Source organism: Lepus europaeus, chromosome 5 (genome assembly GCF_033115175.1).
Source record: "Lepus europaeus isolate LE1 chromosome 5, mLepTim1.pri, whole genome shotgun sequence".
NCBI classification, from domain to species: domain Eukaryota; kingdom Metazoa; phylum Chordata; class Mammalia; order Lagomorpha; family Leporidae; genus Lepus; species Lepus europaeus.
Window position 1 is genome coordinate 41,988,024 of NC_084831.1, and position 20,996 is coordinate 42,009,019.

Consider the following 20,996-nt stretch of genomic DNA (forward strand, 5'->3'; position numbering starts at 1 on the left):
GGTTCCAACTGCCAAAATGCAAACCTAAAAGCAGTTTCCTAGAGCTGGTGTGGATATCAAAGCCTTGGTCTGGTCCTCTCCACGCACTAGGTCCTCATTCAAACTGCGCTCCTCCGTACTTTCCCAGGCTGCAGAGGAACAGCAATGTGTCCAGGGACTGAAGGCAGAAGCAGTGAACAGCTATCTTGCCTTTGTGTGAAATGCAGTCCTCAAACAAAACCTTACATCTTAGTACAGAAGTCACAAAGTGCCAACAAAAGTGATATGCTTTTTTTTTCCTACAACGTTTAATCTCCACACCAAGAATGTCTCATTTGTCTTCCCCCCCAACCCCGCCTCTTAAAATTAGGTGACAAAGTAGAAATCCAGTCATGAAAATAAAAAGGCAGTGTTGTATGAGGCCTGGCTCAATGAGACATACCAAATATCTCAAGCATCTTGGCGTTGCAGGTCAGAAAGAACTGTCCCAGACACTGTGGGGAAAAGACGGGCACCGGAGAGGTAAAAATTCTACACAGCGATCACTCACACGGAGCAGTGCATTCCTTAGTTATTTTACGAGGGTCAAGTGCAGGGGGAGAGGGGACAGCAGAGCTGTCATTCTCTGGAATGAAGGTCGGGAACATATACTCGTGGAGGGGAAATTTTAAGTAGGTATGTTTATTATTACTTTTTTTCCCAGCAATCTTGCAAGAGGCAGAAGTGTGACACTGAATTGAGTGAGACGAGAGTGTGGGTGGGTTGGCGAGGAGCCGTTCTCTTGATGCAGGCCGCTGGCTTGTCAAGGAATGGCTGGTTCCACCGCTGGGCTTTGTTTACTCTTTTGCTTCAAGGAAAAGGGTTTCTTGAGGGAACAACTTTACCTCCAATAATGATTTATTTGGGTCCAGCTGAGTTACCTGAAAAAAAAAACAAAAAAACAAAACACACATACACACACACACACAAACATATACACAAATGTTCAGGAGACTGGAACAAGGACTATTTTCTCCACATGGCATTCATTTTATCTATGCATGGTGACTTTGAACTTACTGTGCACTGGCACGAGCATTTTTACATTATTTCATTTCATCTTAAAAATAACCTTGTGTAGGTACTACTTCCATTTTTAAAGCATGGAAAGCAGAGTTCAGAGAGGTTGTCTTCAAGTGTAAGTCAAGTGGAGGAACTAGGAGCATCTGTCCTCAGGGCATAAGTTCTGGAGACTCAACCTATTTCTGGGGGGTGGAGCTCCCTTGCGTCCGGCACAGCACAGCCTGGCCAGCAGAACAGGGGCCCTCAGGAAAGATGCTGCCTAAACAGCCAGTCAGCATTCCCAGGGACTGCCACAGGCTCAGTTCATTCCTGATAGCAGGGGAGCCTTTTCGAGGGTGATCTTCCTGCTAACACTACATGCAGTAAACTGTAGAATGGCCATAAAGTGTCCAAAAATGAGTGTTTCCCTTAGTGAGGGAGGCTCCCTATGGAGGCCTTGCAGTCTCTTGCTTACTGTGAAAAAAATGAGTCAAATGCCATAATGCAACTTTCTGTTTAGAAATAACAAAATAATTATTGCATATAACCAACAACAAAGTAAATATAGACAAAATGTTCTTGACTCAATGGACAGGCTAGTTATACAGGGATTTTAAATTAGTTTTAGGGGGCTGGCACTGTGGTGTAGCAGGTAAAGCCACCACCTGAAGTGCAGGGGACATCCCATATAGGTGTCGGTTCGAGTCCCAGCTGCTCCACTTCTGATCCAGCTCTCTGCTATGGCTTGGGAAGCAGTAGAAGATGGCCCAAGTGCTTTGGGCCTTGCAACTGTGTGGGAGATCTGGAAGAAGCTCCTGGCTCCTGGCTTCGAATTGGCCCAGCTTGGCCGTTGCATCCATCAGGGTAGTGAACCATTGGATGGAAGACCTCTTTCTCTCTCTGCCTCTGCCTCTCTGTAACTCTGCCTTTCAAATAAATAAATAAATCTTTAAAAAAAAATAAATTAGCTGTATGCTCTCCTAGGTCAGGGGCAGGGATTGTTTTCCCAGTCTGAGAGTGACTGTAACAAAATTTTTAAAAGTAGTCAGGATGGATGTGAAGATGAAATGAGAAAAAACATTATTAGCACAGCACAGGTATTTAATAATGGCTGGTGTGTGTGAGAGCAACTAAGGATGGGTGGACACACAGACCAATGGGCAGCTATGAGTGATATGAGGCCAGAAAAACCCCAGATAGGCTTCAAGCTGCTGCTCTGCTAGATATCATGAGGGCTTCTGGGTCTCTGAGGCAGGCAATCTTGTCTTCTGCTCCACTCTAGCCACTAATGAGCTGGCCCTGCTATCTTTTTCGGGCTGGGGGAGGAGATGCCCTGGGGGCCAAGGCCAAGTGTCACAGGAGCTGGCAAGCTGAAAGGGGAACAACACTATCTTCAACTGTATCCATGTGGAAATCTGGTATGCCCAGGAGGGTCATCAAGAAGATGCATCCGCCCCTAGAATCCTCTCTGCTTATAAGAACCTAGAACAAAGCTCACTCTACTCGTATCTCTTGGGTTGTGGGCAGATGGGCCCCCGCACAGTGGCAGGAGGGCCCGGCCTGCTGTCTGTCTTCCAGCGCAGTGGGGCAAGCTGCTGGCAATGTTTACCTACTTCCCCAATCACCGTGCAGGCCTGCGCAGGCTTCTGTCAACAAACAGAGCTGTGCTGTCTCTGCTTCCCACTCTTTGGCATTTTCTGTCCAGCTGCTTCTGCTATTGTTCTTAATTAACATGCCAGAGCTCTTCCGGCATCTTCTACTTTGTTATTTGTGGTTTGTAAATATGATGTTTGCTGGCAGAAAGAAAACCCATAGTAGTGCCAGAGCTGTGAATGCAGGCAGGGTTATGTGCTAGGAGGCAAAGGAGGCTGGGAAGTGGAGTATCGGGCCTGAGTTGCACTCTGCCAGGGTTATCAATATGCAAGGTCAGAGATTCATAAGTCATATCCAGTTGTCACAGAAAACTGTGTCCAAGAAAAGGTAAGTGATTTATTTTTCAGACAATTTAAGTGAGAGAGGGTTTGGAAAGGAGGACCCTAAAATTTCTAGGATACCTATTACTTGCTAGGCATTTAAAGTATATTATTTCATTTAATGCATACCACAACCATGTAAGGTAGTGAAGATGAGAAAATTGAAGCTCAGAGTAGATACAATCTGTTTAAGGTCATACAGCTAGAAAAGGCCTGTGAATGTAGTATAATGGTTAAAAAGAGCAATGCAAACCTAGATTCAAACCCTTCTGACCTAGATGACTGTGAAGAAGTTACACAACCTGGGAGCTTCAGTTTTCCCACCTATAAAATGGGACCACAGTTTCTCTAACTTCATAGGTTGATGGTTAGATGGAATAGCGCTGGAAAAGCTTCCGCAATAGTTCTTGAGCAGACACGGTGCTTGGAAGGTGGCAGCCACTACTGGCTGGGCACTGCCTTGGGTAGGAGCCCTAGACTTTCCAATTTTCAAGCTGAAGCTCTTATCTCTGAATCCTCCTGAAGCCTTTGTTTTTAGCCCAGCTCCCAGCAGGAGTGTTGCCTTCTCTCTCATGTACTGCCTCACTCTCTGGAGACCCCTTTCTAGAGCTTCCGTGAGGCTGCGGTGCCAATGGACTACTGCAAAGTGAACAAGGCTCTGCTGGGGTGCTCCCTCCCATGTCCCAGATCCAGCCACGTTCTCCCTGAGGTCTTTTTAGACAGGCTTTTAAAACAACCAAAGCTAAACTATCCATTCTCGCTTCCCTGGCATGGACAAATTAACTAAGGGAAACGTAGGGGGTTATAGACACCATGCTTCTCCTCAGCAAGATACTGGCCAGACTGATTCCTGTCTGCAGTTTTCTGGGTCCCATTCAAGAATGGCACAGATGGTTCTGGGTCTCAGCTGCTTTGTTTCCCAACTAGGCCCCTGCTAATGTGCCTGGGAAAACAGTGGAGGATGCCCAAGTGGTTGTCCCCTGCCACTCACATAGGAAACACAGATGGAGTTCCTGGTTCCTGGTTTGAGCCTGGCCCAGCGCTGGATGGAAGCAGATGGAAGAGCTTTCTCTGTTTCTGTCTTTTGAATGAATGAATGAATGAATGAATAAAATAAATAAATCTGGGGGTGAGGTGGAGAAGATGGGCATGGTGCATGCCAGGAAGGACCTACTGGTAGGGAGGAGCTGAAAAATTGTTCTTTGAGAAACAACCCAAGCACTGGAGATGTCTGCCTGGAGGGCACTGAGAAGTGGTTGTGGGGCTGCTGCTACAGGGACAAAGAGGGGCCGTGTCAGCCTTCTTTGAGTATCTGAAGGGCTGCATGTAGAAGACAGAGCACATGTGTTCTACGCAGCTCCAGTGGATAGAGCTAGGGCTGGGGAGTTAAATTGTGGGGAAGCAGAACTCAGCCAGGCAGAAACAATTTCTTTTGAAGAGTTATTTATTTATTTATTTATTTAAAATGTTAGAGTTACAGAGAGAGAGGAAGAGACAGAAACAAAGGGAGAGGGGGAGAAAGAGGGAGAGAGAAAGAGGGAGAGGGGGAGAGGGGGAGAGGGGGAGAGGGGAAGAGGGGAAGAAGGAGAGAGGGGGAGAGGGGGAGAGGGGGAGGTCTCCTACAGAATGTCAGAGGCCCAAAGACTTGGACCATTATCTATTGCTTTCCCAGGTCATTAACAAGGAGCTCAACTGGAAGTGGCACAGCTGGGACTCAAACTGGCATCCATGTGGGATGCTGGCATTGCAGGTGGTAGCTTTACCTGCCATGCCATAACACCCCCTGAAAGAACTTGTAAACAGATACAGCAGTAGCTGTCAATGTTGCTACCAGTGCTTTTCTCTTTTACCTTGCTTCTTCCTCCTCCTCCTTTTATTTTCTTGTTTTTTAGTCATCATCATCACAGCAGCAACTATCATTTACTGAGCCCCTACCAAATGGCTGGGAGCATGTTAAATACTTTGCAGATATAGTTCCTTAACTAGTCTTCACAATGGTTGCATGAAATTAGTGTTGTTATTGATTGGTTACAGCCAAATTTACCATAGGTTATCTTGCCAAAGATCTGACTTCAAGCTCATGATAATCTGAATGCATCTGGCCACATGTGGCTAGGCCATCCTGGGGTAACAGAGTGGGAGGGAGAAGTGAGGTTAGTGAACTCTGCTCTCCCTAGAGCATTCAAATAGGGGCTTACTAAAAGATGATGAAGATAAAGATGCTAGTAGATGCTTCACTGAGCATCTACTTTGTATCAGAAATATTCAAAGCACTTTACATTTACAGAATAATTTAATTTTCATAGTAACCCTCTGAGGTGGGTGTTATTATCATTCCCATTTTAGAGATGAGGATACTGAACCACGCAACAGATGAAGTAACTTGCTCAAGGCCTCACATCTATTAGTGCAGAGCCAGAATACGAATGGAGGCACTCTTGCTTGGGCCTATCTGACTACCAGATTCTACCACCAAGGGATGGTGCTGAGAGTGGGATCTACACAGAAAAAGAAGCTGGAGAAGATCCTAAGGTTGCTTCTAACCAAGCTATCAGGATATAAAATCTCCACCCGAAAATGGCAAAAGGTCAAGGGTCAAGGGAAAAAAAATTCCTGAAATATTTATAAAATACGAATACAAAAACCCAATGTGAGCTTGTGTTTTGCCATTTACTTGGGACTTTACTGAATTATTGACTCTGTAAATCAACAGAGAAACCCACCCTTTGGGAAACCCCTTAGAGGAGGAGGGGCGTTCTCAGGTACGAGGTATTGGCTGACTATCCAGAGTTAGAAAATGAAAGTCAACCACCTTGACATTTTCTTCACTGTACTTTAGAAAACCTGAATTGATAGGTTTTCTTATTAAATTAATAATTTAGCAAATGGCTTTGTGAAACAGTTTATTATTAGCAAAAATGGGACATATTATGGGACATATTCTCTGCCAAATAGAGCTATACTTTTTTTAATATATTGCAGGCCACATGCGTGACCTTCCCTTCCTTCCCTTCTTTCCTTTCCTTCCCTTCCTTCTCTTCCCTCCCTTCCTCCCTTCCTAGATTTCTTTTACTTATTGGAAAGGCAGATACAGAGAGGGAGGGAGGGAGAAATAGAGATTTTCCATCTGCTGGTTCACTCCCCAAACTGCTGCAACCAGGAGCCTGGAACTTCTACTGATCTCCCACATGGGTGGAAGGGGCCCACACACTTCTTCCTCAGGCTCATTAGCAGAGAGCTGGATGGGAACTGGAATAGCCAGGACTTGAACTAGAGCCCATATGGGGTGACAGGCATTGCAGGCGGTGGTTTAATCTGTTATGCCACAGTTCTCGATCAATTTTCTCTGCAGTTAGAAATTTCACATACATTTTACTTTTATTACTTCTCTGGGTTTCAATTCCTTTTCTACAAAGCATAACATTGCTATTTGGAAAAATGTGAACCAATGAGACAGAGTCTCACCCTTGGTCATGCTGTGAATTCCAGAATGTTAAGGTACTGAAGCTTCTTAAATGCCAAACAGCCCTTCATTTCTGGTGGGCAACCTGGGGCACTGAGAGGTGTCTGTGACTGGGCTCAGGTCACACAGTTGAGTAGCAGCAGACATGCAGTTCTACTCGAGTTTCTGCCTTGTTTTGGGGATCTTTCTAGCCACATAGTTCTACCTCTCTCTTGTTTTTCATACCTCGAGTATAAATACACTACAACTATTACCAGGCTGGGAACTACTTGAGGGCAACAGCTAAGTAATACTAAAAACAGTAACAGCAGTGATATTTGTATAGTACTTTATAGTTTGCAAGATCTTTATAAATTATTAACTCACAATCATGTGGGGGTAGGTGTTACTATCAACCCTTTTTTTATTTAGTTTTGCTAAGGTATTGCTTTTATTTTGAAACTTAGTAAAGGAGTCTGGATCTAGTATTTTATACTTAGGAAAAGGGATTATCTTTTAAAAATATTATCAATGTATTTTAACAGCTTACAGAAGAAACAGAAGAAACACACTGCAAGAGTACTTGGAAATCAGCCTATTGGACTTGCCTATGATCATACATATAAGTGGTAGAGGCAGAACCAGAACTCAGGCCTTCTAATTTTTCTCATAATTCTCATAATAACACCTCACCCCCTTATACAAGTGGCCTAATAATGTTCTCTCTTACTCCATGAGTTATAGCCTTCAGGTTCAATGTGTGGAATCGGGAAGTAAAAAACTAAGAAATGTTTTTCAAAGTATTTTCTAACTTTGAATAACATTTGCACTTCAGAAAATTCCAGCACCTTCAAGACAGAAAATCTGTGTTGTCAAAAGTTTGCTGTAGTATTTATTTGCCTGTTCACTTCTAGAGACCAACTACCACCATTTTCCAGCCTGCGTAACTGGGCCACTGTGACCAGAGAGACCCCTGCACAGTCTGGCTCCAAGGAGCAACCCTGGGAGAACACTTCTAGTTCATACAGACAGCAAACACCAGGACTTAGCTCATGCATGTCTTCTTCCTCCCATCAATGTGAGAGAGAAGCTGGTCCCATCCCTCAGACACAGACAGACCACAATAAACGTCCCCAGGCTTAAGGAAATCCATCCGCTTAGTTATGGACTATGTTTCTGAAAGTCCACCCTCTCCTTCAATTCCCCAGCAAGCTCAGTCTCAGAATTCCTGTGCAGGCTACCAAGGCTGTATGCTGTCTCATGCTGTCATTGTGGTCCTGGTTCTAGCAATATGACTGTGGACAAGGCACTTTTCTAGGCTTTAATTTTTTCATTTAAAAAAGATGTGGTGATGGGTAGGCATTTGGTGTTCAAGACACCTATATTCCATTTTGGAGTGCCTGGGTTCAATTCCTGGCTCTGGTTTCTGAATCCAAATTGCTGCAAATGCAGATCCTATGAGGCAGTGGAGATGGCCCAAATGAATGGGTTTCTGCCACCCACATGAGAAATCTGGACTGAATTCCCTGGCTTTCAACCTTGGCCTGGCTCAGTTCCAGTCACTGTGGGCATTTGGAGACTGAACCAGGAGATGGGAGTTCTGTGTTTCTTAAAAATAAAACTTTTTTTTTTTTTTTGACAGGCAAAGTTAGACAGTGAGAGAGAGAGACAGAGAGAAAGGTCTTCCTTTTCCGTTGGTTCACCCCCAATGGCTGCTGCGGCCGGTGCGCTGTGGCTGGCGTGCTGCGCTGATCCGAAGCCAGGAGTCAGGTGCTTCTCCTGGTCTCCCATGCGGGTGCAGGGCCCAAGCACTTGGGCCATCCTCCACTGTCCTCCCGGGCCACAGCAGAGAGCTGGCCTGGAAGAGGAGCAACTGGGACAGAATCCGGCGCCCCAACCGGGACTAGAACCCAGTGCCGGCGCCGCAGGAGGAGGATTAGCCTAGTGAGCCACAGTGCCGGCCAAAAACAAAACTTTTTTTTATGCTAGGGTTAGTGTTTCTTTGGAGTCAACAGGACTATAGGTGGGCCTTGGAAGTACAAACACTTGGGTTCAAATCTCAGCTCTTAGCCAAGTCCGTGGGATGCTTCCAGTTTCAATTTCCTTTTCTACTGGGTGAAAGGATGATTGTGGGGATTACACCACAGAGCCTGACATGGAAGCTATAATGATTCAGTACTTGTTTTATGTGTTAGTAGATATCAGCTCCATGGTTTGAGCTCTCCAATGGTTGGGATGGTTGAAGTATGATCTAGGGAAGGATAAGGAGGTTGGATTTCTACTGCTGTAACTCCCTAGCTCATGTACTATGGGCAAGTTACTTAATCTCTGGTTCACTGTTTCTTTATTTATAAAGTCAAGACATTTTTTGTCTCCCAGAATTGTGAGAATCCAGTGAGAGCTTATAATCTTTACTATGGGGAATATTTCTTTCTTTCTTTTTTTTTTTTTTAAAAAAAATATTTATTTATTTGAGATACACACAGAGGGAAAGACAGAGAGAAAGTTCTTCCATCTACTGGTTCACTCCCCAGATGGTTGCAATGGCCACAGCTGGGCCAATCCAAAGCAAGGAGCCAGGAGCTTCTTCCAAGTCTCCCATGTTGGTGCAGGGACCCAATCACTTGGGCTATCTTCCACTGCCTTCCCTGGCCATAAGCAGAGAGCTGGATTAGAAGAGGAACAGCCAGCCGGTGCCGTGGCTTAACAGGCCAATCCTCCGCCTAGCGGTGCCGGCACACCGGGTTCTAGTCCCGGTTGGGTCGCCGGATTCTATCCCGGTTGCCCCTCTTCCAGGCCAGCTCTCTGCTATGGCCCGGGAAGGCAGTGGAGGATGGCCCAAGTGCTTGGGCCCTGCACCCCATGGGAGACCAGGAGAAGCACCTGGCTCCTGGCTTCAGATCAGCGCGACGAGCTGGCCGCAGCGGCCATTGGAGGGTGAACCAATGGCAAAAAGGAAGACCTTTCTCTGTCTCTCTCTCTCTCATTATCCACTCTGCCTGTCAAAAAAAAAAAAAAAAACAAAAAAGAAGAGGAACAGCCAGAACATGAAACACATCCATATGGGATGCCGGTGCTCAAGTGCAGGCTTGGCCTACTACACCACAGAGCCAGCCCCACTTTTTCTTTTTTTTAATTTTATTTAATTTCATATATACAGATTTAGGAACACAGTGATACTTCCAACCCCACCCTTCCTCCCGCCTATACTGCAACCCTTCTTCCTCCTCCCTCTCCCATTCCCACTCATAATTTTTATAAAGATCTATTTTCAGTTTACTTAATGATCATATAGTTAACCCTACACTAAGTAAGAGTTCAACAAATAGTATGAGGAAAAAAAACACCGTTCCTCAATGGAAGAGACAAGGGCTATAAATAGTCATTGAATCTCAAAATATCCATTTCACTGTAATACATTACATTTTAGGTATTGTATTAGTTACCTTGGATCAGAGAAAACATATGCTACCTGTCTTTTTGGGACTGGCTTATTTTGCTAAGTATATTGGTTTCCAATTGTGTCCATCATGTTGCAAAAAAATAGGATTTCCTTCTTCTGTTTTTTTTTTTTTTTTTTTTTTTTTACAGCTGAGTAGCACTCCATAGTGTATATATACCATAATTTTGTTATCCAGTCAACAGCTGACGGACATCTGGGTTGATCTTTTTTTTTTTTATTTATTTATTTTATTTATTTTTTAATTTATTTTATTTATTTATTTTTTTATTTTTTTTGACAGGCAGAGTGGACAGTGAGAGAGAGAGAGAGACAGAGAGAAAGGTCTTCCTTTGCCGTTGGTTCACCCTCTAATGGCCGCCGCGGTAGCGCGCTGCGGCCGGCGCACCGCGCTGATCCGATGGCAGGAACCAGGTGCTTATCCTGGTCTCCCATGGGGTGCAGAGCCCAAACACTTGGGCCATCCTCCACTGCACTCCCGGGCCACAGCAGAGAGCTGGCCTGGAAGGGGGGCAACCGGGACAGGATCGGTGCCCCGACCGGGACTAGAACCCGGTGTGCCGGCGCCGCAAGGCGGAGGATTAGCCTGTTGAGCCACGGCGCCGGCCGATCTTTTTTTTTTTTTAAGATTTATTTACATATCTGAAAGGTAGAGTGACACAGAGAGGGACACACATACACAAACACACACATACAGATCTTCTATTTGCTGGTCTCTCTCCAAATAGTCTCAATGGCTGGAGCTGTTCTAAGCTGAAGCCAGGAGCCCAGGACTCCACCCAGGACTCCCACAGGGGTGGCAGGGGTCCAAGTATTTGCGCTATCATCCATTGCTTTCCCACATGCGTTAGCAGGGAGCTAGATCAGAAGTGGAACAGCTGGGACTGGAACTGACACTCATCTGGAAGGCCAGCATCACAGGTGGAGGCTTAACCTGCTGAGCCACAATGAGAGCTCTGGGAAAATTTATTCATATTCACGTTTCCAAGTGGAGGGACTTGTTTGTTGAGTCTGAGAGAAGAATCTGAACTTAGCCTCTTCCTTTCCCTTTTCCTGAGCTAACCTGCTCTTTTGCAGGTGGACAAGTCTGTCAACTTCAGGGGCGAGAGCTCTATCAACAAGCCCCTGGGCTGCAGATCCCAAACCACATAATCCCTGATCAACTCTTCAGGTAACAAAGGTGATCATTTGATCCCCACTTGAGTCCTACATCTATCTTTCAACTGTTCTTATGTCTTTCAATCAGTCTTGAACCAGTTAAATGAAGGAGCATTATTTAATGGCCCTTAAAGCCCCAAATACTTCTAATGAATAGGAAATTGCTTGACAATTATGATTTATATAACATGATACAAGGATCATAGCCCTTTTTTTCTCAAAGTCTTTTTGTTCTTTATTAAAATATGAGAATGTCAACCAGTCAAGGCATGTATCAACTTTAAAATACAGTTCCTATCTGTAACATACAGGTATAATAAAGCTTATTTTTAAATAGAAGTTTCTGGGGCCAGCGCTTTGGCGTAGTGGGTTATCGCCCTGGCCTGAAGCGCTGGCATTCCATATGGGTGCCAGTTCTAGTCCCGGGTGCTCCTCTTCCAATCCGGCTCTCTGCTATGGCCGGGGAAAGCAGTAGAGGATGGTCCAAGTCCTTGGGTCCCTGTACCAGCGTGGGAGCCCTGGAAGAAGCTCCTGGCTCAGGCTTTGGATTGGTGCAGCTCCTGCCATTGTGGCCATCTGGAGAGTGAACCAGAGGATGGAAGACTTCTCTGTCTCTACCTCTCTGTGTAACTCTTTCAAATAAATAAAATAAATCTTAAAAAAGAGCGAGAAGCTTCTTTAAAGTTATTTGAGCACAAAGCAAACGTGCTAATAAACTTCCTTCTGAAGAATGCCCACATAATAATAATAATAATAATAATAATAACTATTATTTACAGCTTTCAAAGCACTTACAAATGTATTAAACGTCAAAACTACCCTAAGAGATTGGACTCATCTTACAGATGAGAACGGCAAAGCCCAGGCAGGGACATTGCCAATACAAAAATCACATGGACAGGAATTACTGGCGCTCACGCTGGAACCTGGTCTTCTCACTTCAAATTCCAAGCTCCTTCTACCCTGAGAGGCATAACAAGGGCTTCATTATGCTAAATCTGCAGATTCTAGCAAAAGTGAATGTATCTGCTTTAACTTTGTTCAAAACTAGCATTTACTTTGAAGTTGGGTGAACAATTCACCTTTTTGGCTTCCTAGGAGTAGCTTATTCTATTAGTTATTCTATTAGAAAAACATATTTAATAAATAATTGTTAACAACATGACTCCAAAAAAGGCTACCATTTATCAATTCTATGAGATAAGTATTCCTATTACCTCCATTTTGTAGATGAATTCTCTGAGGTTAAACATGGTTATGGGGCTTGCCCAAGATTACAAAGCTAAGAAAGATAAGGCCAGAATTTGCACCCAGGTATGTGAGCTAGCAGCCTAAATCCAACGCACTGCCCTTCACTGCCTCTCAACTTTTGATCCTACTTCTAAACAGAGAACAGTTACCATGACTAACTGGCTTTCCCTTTGGGCATAAAGAAAGCTGCACTCTGCAGCTGTGTCATGGCTCCTGTTCCTATTGTGGGATGGGCTTTGTCATTCCCGGTAGGAACACAAACTGTCTTTTGTTACTGTCAACTTAGTCCTAACAGCTAATTGCCCATTTTCTTTAAACACCTTTTGGGAATCCCCAAAGAGGACAGTTACACAGAGTATCAGAGGGAGAACTGAAGAGCTAATCTGTTGGTCATGTGCTGATCAGGGTGTAAAAAGCCTTTGGTAACTGAAGTCCTTTGCAAACATAAGGGATCACTATGACTACTATTAATGGTAATGAACAACAACAATAAGCACACCACAACAATGCCAGTTGTAGCTCTTGGCAACTTCTCTTCTATCTTTGTTGCAGGTGGTAACATATCCCCAAAAGGAACTTCCAATCTGGAGAGGTCTCCTTATGCCACTACTCTATGGTTGATCTTCAAATCTGCTTCCTGTGCAGCTGCTGGGCCAATCTGTTTCCCTGAACCACAGGCACAGTGGCATTTCCAGAAAATGATGACAGATGCTGTGTTTCCCATTATTGAGCAACTGGGGTATTAGAGAGCGAGGTTGAGTGTGCTGCTGTGGCTATAATGAGCAAGGTGCCTAGGACATTTCCTTTCTTTGCTGAGTTTTTTTTAGGTGAGAAGAATGGAGAAGGAAAGAAAATTAAATGAAGAACCAAGGGAGAGAAGGTTTAGGTGACAAAGAGGTGGTGTCTTGTAAACTACCCAGTTGTTCTTTGTTTTCTCACATAATAATGGTAACAACAGTTAACATTAATTGAAAGCCTACTAGGTGCTAACTATGCTAAATATTTTATAAACACTACAACAATCTGATGAGGGAGGTACCATTATTTTCACTTTAAAAATGAGGAATAGAGGCTAAGAAAGATTCTATAACCTGTATAAGACTGCACAGACAGAAAGTGGTAGAGCAAAGACTTAAAATCAGATATGGCTCCAAAGTCCACGTTCTTAACCACTACCCAAGATTATTTCGCATTGTAATCATGCGTTGGACTACTTATTCCAAGTCTCTATTTGGAACAACTGTCCTCTTCTTGTGACTGAAGTGCATGTTCTCTTGTGACATAGTGTATTATTACCTTAGGCCTCTGGACTAATTTTACTCATCTAGATCCTCAATTACCATAGAGTTAGTTATTGTTAGAGCTGGATGAGTCTTTGTGAGACAGAAGACATCTCTGTAACATGCAGACAGAAAAGCCCTGAGAGTGGAACTTACCCAATGTTACTCAGTAAGGAAATGTGGATTCTTTATTCCCAGCCTATGCCTTTAGATGGGCTATTTAATGAATAACTCTAGAATGTTAATAATGTTGAAATAGCCTCAATCTTGGCACACTGTTGGAGACACCATGGACGTGAAATAAGAGATGTCACCCTCCCCTTGTATTGGTATCCTTGATGGTGGCATTGGTCACCATTCTATTACACAACAATGTTAGATGGGAAGGCAAAGAGGAAATAAAGGATTCTAACAACAATGGAGTGAGGAGGGAAAGTTCTTTTTCATTTAAAAATAAGAGATCTGGTCTGCAGAATGAACATGAAAATAAAAGAAACAAGAACACCTAAAGAATATAAAAAGCATAAGAACAGACATGTCTCCCACTCTGGGAAGTCAGTTCCCAAGATAAGTCCTTCATGGGATCTCGAAGATATCATTTCTAGTAAATAGCATGTTTACTCCTGCCTCACACACCAGCTTGCAAGCTTGCTGTCTCTAAAAGCAGTTAAACAGGGGATAGGCAAATTCAAGTATGGGATTCTGTAGCATAACAAGAGAAACCCAGTGCAATTTAGTCCCAGCTGTGTGTCAACAGCCTGGTCTCCTCATCCCCTGGGGCAGGCAGAAGCCTCAGGACTGGGCTGCTTCAGACTCTGGACAACCACATATACACCATTTTCAATGTGTGTGGTCACTGCAAAGGCAGGGAAGCATTCATCTAGAGGACATGCCTCACTTTCAGAGGCGGCGCCAAGGAAGGCAGCCAGGTCCTTGTTCCTGGGATGCCTCTTATCAAAGATTGGTCTGCAACATTAACCACCATGTTAATGAGCAGAGTATTAAGAAACAAATGACAGCTACCTGTTCACTGGTTAGGTTCAGAGCTGTTAATTCGGCTTAAGTTTTCTGAGAAATCCTGATGATTGCCAGCCCCAGAATTTCACCACTGGGCGCTGATAAAGAGTTAGTAAGGCAGTAAGAAAGAGCCCTGGTTGTTTTACAACCTGGCACCACAGGTATGTTCTTGAGCAAGTAATTTAACCTCTTCTCACGAGATTAAATTCAAGTTTCTCTATGTAAGCTCCTAATATCACCCAACATCCAGCAGTCCCACATTGAGCCATTTCCTTCTGGCTCTTGTCCGTCATACTACACTTCCACTTGAGAAAGAGCTAAACAGAATGTCTGTTCCTATCCATATCCCACGTAAGAGTTTTTAAATGATTCATTAATGAAACAGGACTGTTCCCTTTTGCTTTGGCTCATTTTCCCAATTTGTTTCTGATAAGGCTCACAGAAGGCCTATAATGGATGACCTGTCTGGATAGTTTGGAGCTTAAATGCCTTATTAGTAAAGTTTTGAAAAAAATTCTTTCTCATGGGCTCCACAGAGATCTGATGGGGTGCACTAGAAGTGCTCTTCAGGCCGAGTGGCTAGGGAGAAACTGAGCATTTTGGGTGCATTTTAATATCTAAGCAGGGCCACGAGAACTGGTGTGTGTGTAACTCCGCACGCAAACACTGCTCAAGAACTGGAGCTTTGAACAGGAGTTAAAAGAGTTGAGTCCCTAACGACATACAAAAGACTTGCTGGTGTGATTTATTCTGATGTATTTACTTATCCAATTACCAAAACAGCAGGAGATCATTAAATTTTCTAGTTACCAGATGCAGCACATTCAATATCTTAAATGTTACCAAGGCTCTCTCTGAGCTATTTTGATATTACATTTCATCTGCCCAAAAGCATATGAAACTGGAAGGCAAGAATCATGAAAAGAGCAGGTATTTTCTTTGAAGGCTATTCCAGTAGGTGCCTGTACAGTACCAGACATTTACCAGAAACTCCCAAACTCTTGGGCTTAAGGGAAAGTAACATGAGGAAGAACAAAATTATTTAGGAAGAAAAGTAGTACTTGAAGGTGGCTGGAGACATCCATTTTTACCTGGACAGTCTTTTCTTCATGGCCATTTCTTATCAGTTCAATCCCTGTGTCCTTAGAGGGTGAGAGCTCAGAGTGTCAGAGCACAAGCATCCTCTGTGAGACTGCAAACCTGTCTCCTGGTATACTGCTCTGACGACCTGTGGTCTTGGACAAGTCACTCTTTCATTCTCAGAGTTTTATTGTCCCTTGAACAAGAATGTTGAATTTTGAAATCCATGCATAGTTTTTTCATAAAACACATTTTCATGAACTTCTTGAAGGGTCCTTATTAAGTATGGATTTCAAAGAATTTTTTCCACCAAAAGAAACTTTTCTTCTCTATAAAATTTATTTGAGAGGCAGAGAGACAAAAACAGAGTGCTCCCATCCACTGGTTCACTCTCTAAATTCCTTCCTAGACCAGAATGAAGCTGGGAACTCAATTCAGGTCTTCCACCTGGATGGCAGGAACCCAACCACTTGAGCCATCACTGCTGCCTCCAGGATCTACATTACCAGTGGCTGCAATTAGGAGCTGGAACTGGGGATAAAACTCAGGCACTCTGGTGTGGGACATGACATCTTAACCACTGTCTTAATCGCTAGGCTAAATGCCTGCCCCAAACCTATCTTTATTTTTAAAGGTTTACTTATGTATTTATTTTAATTTGAAAGGGAAGGAGGGAGAGAGAGAGAGGGAGAGAGAGAGAGAACAAGAGAGATTTTCTGCTGGTTCACTCCACAAATGCTTGCAACAGCTAGGACTGGGCCAGGCTGAAATCAGGAGTGAGGAACCCCATCCAGGTCTCCAATGTGCGTGGCTGAGGCCTAACTACTTGGGCCATCTTCTGCTGTTTAGCAGGGAGCCATATCAGGCCAGGCTGACATATCACATAACACAGATACTGTGATATGGGATGTTAGTGTTGCATGCAGTAGCTTAACCTGCTGTTCCACAATGCTGGCTGGCCCCTCCTTGAATTTTTTGAAGTATCCTCATATATCCTTTAAAGCTCAGCTCAAATGCTACTTTCTCCATGAAACCAGGCCTGAGTGACAGAGTTTAATCCCCTTATCCTATTCCTGTAATAGTTCATCATAACTGACAACTTCTCCCACTCTGATGGAACACAGTGACATAAATGTTCATCGTGGTCTCTCCCTCCTGGACCTTCTCCATTGCTCTGCATGTGACCAAACCTTGTTTGCTGAATGAACACCTTTGTTTTATCTTAGCTTCTTCCAACAAGGCTCCAGACAACATGAGCTGGCAGACTCAAGGTCAGTGTTTAATTGGAATGGAGGTACTGGCAGTGCCAATCCTGTCCTTTGCTAAAATGGCACTCTATACTTTGACTAGGCAAGGGGTCCTACAGGATCTAGCTCAAAGGATCATCTAGGGTCTCATGCTGAGTTACCTGCCTATTGTCTCTTTCAGGCAATTTTGCAATTATTTATGAGTCTATCTCTTCAGTTATGTTGAATTCTGAAGGTAGGTTGAATTCTGAAGGCACAAGAAGTTCCACTGGCCACCTGTCCCTAGGACCTGGTATTCTGCTGGAAACAATATGAGTTCACAAATTTCTGTGGAAAACTGAACTACTGAATGACCGAATGAAGTTTCTTCACTGCTCTCCAAAGCCCCCATCAATCCAAAGACACGGCATTTAGAGGAGCTGTGTCCTCAGACCTCTTTGTCCTACCCTCACTCCCAGAGCAGGCAGAGTGTCAGTGACACTGTTAGCAGGTCATTCTAGTAGGTCCCTTGGCTCTGGACATTCTCTGGTCCTAGCCTCAATCAGTCCTGCTGCATAGACACAACAGCTGATAACAGGTTTCCATCAGTTACCCTTTCAGAAGGGACAGATTTTTCCCTATTTAAACTGCTGTTGGAATTGGCTAATTAGAAGGATTTAAAAAATCTTAATACTCTAAACAGAGAAAACTGGTTCTGAATTATTAAGCAACATTTTCAATGCATTTGAATAACCTTAAGTGACTTAGCTGCCACCTGATCCTAAGCTCTGGCTCAGATAAATAAATGTGAAATATTGTCAAAGCCTCAGCTTATAGAAGCCTCCAGCTACAGTAAATAAAAGCTTAAATCCCAACAAACTGCTTGGGACACAGATATTCTCATATAAGAGGAGAGAAGATGGTCTTAAAACCAGCTGAATTAGGAAAACAGTGGTTTTGCTCTAGGGGGTTATCATTGGGGCAGGTACTAGCAGCATCCAGGTCATTTAACTACAGAAACACATAGTAACAGAAGCTGAAAGAAGATTAAGAAAGAACCATTTTAATTTCTTTATATTTCAGATGATGAACATAAGATCCAGAGAGAAGCATTTGCCTTGCTTAAGATGACACAGTAGCTGAAAGAATAAAGATTTTGCCTTAGGATGCCTGGCTCCCAGCTTAGTCCCCTTCCCACTGCACCATGTTCTTCTAAGAATGTCCTGGTGCTGATGTCAAAATTACTGGCTGACATTTGGCTGCTAAAAGATACCTGAAAATTGGAACCAGATGTGTCATAAAACACTCCATGTTTGTCCCCCCAGATCTGGGAGTTCTACTTCCATGGCCACGCAGGGAAGAAGCAGAATAAAGGGAGGGAGGGAAAGAAACAAGGAATAAATGAGAGTGAATATTAACTCTAACATTACTCATGATTTTCTGCCTGGTGATTTAGAAAATACAAAAACAAACAAAAACAGCAGATGCACAAATGGCCAGGAACATTTTATTTTTCCTCATGTATTTACTAAACAAATATTCTCTGAGTATTAATGACATGAAAGAAACTGTGGTAGGTTCTGGAATATAGTAACTAGAATATAGTATTTTTGTTTTGTTTTGTTTTGCTTTTTTTGTTTGTTTTTTTTTTTTTTTGTTTTTTTTTTGCTTTTGACAGGCAGAGTGGACAGTGAGAGAGAGAGAGAGAGAGACAGAGAGAAAGGTCTTCCTTTTGCCATTGGTTCACCCTCCAATGGCCGCTGCGGCCGGTGCACCGCGCTGATCTGAAGGCAGGAGCCAGGTGCTTCTCCTGGTCTCCCATGGGGTGCAGGGCCCAAGCACTTGGGCCATCCTCCACTGCCTTCCCGGGCCATAGCAGAGAGCTGGACTGGAAGAGGGGCAACTGGGACAGAATCCGGCGCCCCGACCGGGACTAGAACCCGGTGTGCCGGCACCGCTAGGCGGAGGATTAGCCTGTTGAGCCACAGCGCCGGCCTAGAATATAGTATTGAACAAGACACTGTCTTTGTCTTCAATGAGTGCAGTATAGGACAGAAGTCAGACGAGAAAATGGCACTCCACAACTGAAAGCAGTAAGGAGCTATGAGAGGGGAGCACAAGGACACTAAATGCCCAACTTGGTCTTAGGTTGGTGATGAGCTTCATGCTTCTCTTTCCTCCCACCTCATTCTAATAGGTACAACTATTTTCTATAATCCAGCCATTTTACTAATACTTTTATGTAAAATAAACCAGTATTAGTATGACACACATACTACTGTGTGTCAGGCTCTATGTAAAGAAACAATTAGATAAATTACATAAAATCTCAAATAACTTCAAACTTAATGTGTATAATTCTTAAAATCTAAAACAATATATATCTTGGCCGGCGCCACATTCACTAGGCTAATCCTCCGCCTGCGGTGCCAGCACACCAGGTTCTAGTCCCGGTTGGGGCACCGGATTCTGTCCCGGATGCCCCTCTTCCAGGCCAGCTCTCTGCGGTGGCCTGGGAGTTCAGTGGAGGATGGCCCAAGTCCTTGGGCCCTGCACCGGCATGGGAGACCAGGAGAAGCACCTGGCTCCTGGTTTCGGATCAGCGTGGTGTGCCGGCCGCAGCGCACTGGCTGTGGCAGCCATTGGAAGGTGAACCAATGGTAAAGGAAGACCTTTCTCCCTGTCTCTCTCTCCCACTATCCACTCTGTCAAAAAAAAAAAAAAAAAATTAAAACAATATATATCTTATCTTCGCTTTGCGACTATGTAAACCTGAGCCAACCATTTCTACTTCTGGTATCTGGTTTTCCTAAGCTTTGGGTAAGTTATTTTTCTGTTTCTGCATCTCGGTTTTGTCATCTACAAAACAAGGGCCTTTTCAAGCTCTTACAGTTTAAAATTCATGTATGAAAAGGGCCTGTTCATGCAAGGTTTACACAAAGCCAACTAAAGGAAAGAAGGTGAAATGAATTTAGACATAGAAAATGAATCTACAGGATTTGGGATGCAACCATAAACATTAAGCCTTGAGGTCTTGGCTCTGGGTGAAGAGTAGGGTGTGGCCTGGGTGAAGCAGGTGCAGGCTGGGGCTGGGACTGGCAATGCAGGGAGGCCTGGGGGATTTGGCATGTTGATGCCTGTGCTAATACACTCTGGAACCCTAGCACTGGCTTTGAAAATTACAAGGAGTGTCTAGAAAAGGTTAATCTGCGTATATACACGTTTGCAGTTGTTTGTATTTACAATCAGGTTATTATACAGACTTTAAGTGAGCAAAGGATCTCTGTAGAAGCACCTAGAATACTGAGCACAGAGCTAATGATTTTTTATTCAGAGCTGGACAGAATCAGATTGAATTATAGGTACAGCCTTCAGAAATTCATTTGATTTCTGATAGAGCAATTTTGTGTGGTATAATGCTTTATAAATACCTTACAAATTAAGTTCTGGGCAGAGTAGTTAATTTTGGAAAGGTTTAAATACATTAACATATCTACACATAATCAGTAGTAGTCACTCCATTTTACATTCAGCATAGTATGGGAAAAGGACGTGGGTTTTGAGAATCAAATACTGTTATTGACACTTCTTGTGCAACCTTGAGAAATTTAAACTCTTTAAGCTTCCCTATTCTTATCTGTAAAGTGGGGGCAATATCTATTTTGAGAGAACTAATATATCTGAAGCACTCAGCATATAACAGGGACAAAAGAAATGGCTATATTCATTGTTGTCACTCCCTGCCATTCTAAGTCCTTGTAAATGAGTTAGAAAGAGGCAAGGGCAGATTTTATTAAGGCTCTGAATTCTACTCAGCTCCCCTGAAATGGCTGTAATTACCTCAAATACATTTAAAAAATTCCTTTGTGTATTCCTTTGATCCAGTCAGGAGCACAAAATGATGGGTTTTCTCATATCATGATTGGTTCCCACAATACTTCTGTGTTAGCAAGATCTTTTCCCTTTCTTCCCATCAACTTTATCATAACAGCTTATTTAGATTGGGAATTTATGTTCTAGTGTTTTATAAATATCACTTCGTTTTTACAACAGCCCTGTGAAGTATGTGCTATCATCATCATTATCTTT

General features: G+C 43.5%; 1 protein-coding gene across 1 annotated transcript in view; it reads right to left on the bottom strand.

Annotated features, from left to right (window-relative positions):
• Nucleotides 1-641: 641 nt before the first annotated feature.
• Nucleotides 642-20,996, bottom strand: part of FAF1 (Fas associated factor 1) — a 476,212-nt gene continuing 455,857 nt past the window's right edge. Inside the window, exon 19 of the mRNA XM_062191295.1 lies at nt 642-899. Within this exon, the coding sequence (XP_062047279.1) occupies nt 816-899 (84 nt within the window). The 3' untranslated portion in view covers nt 642-815. The remainder of the gene's footprint in view (nt 900-20,996) is intronic.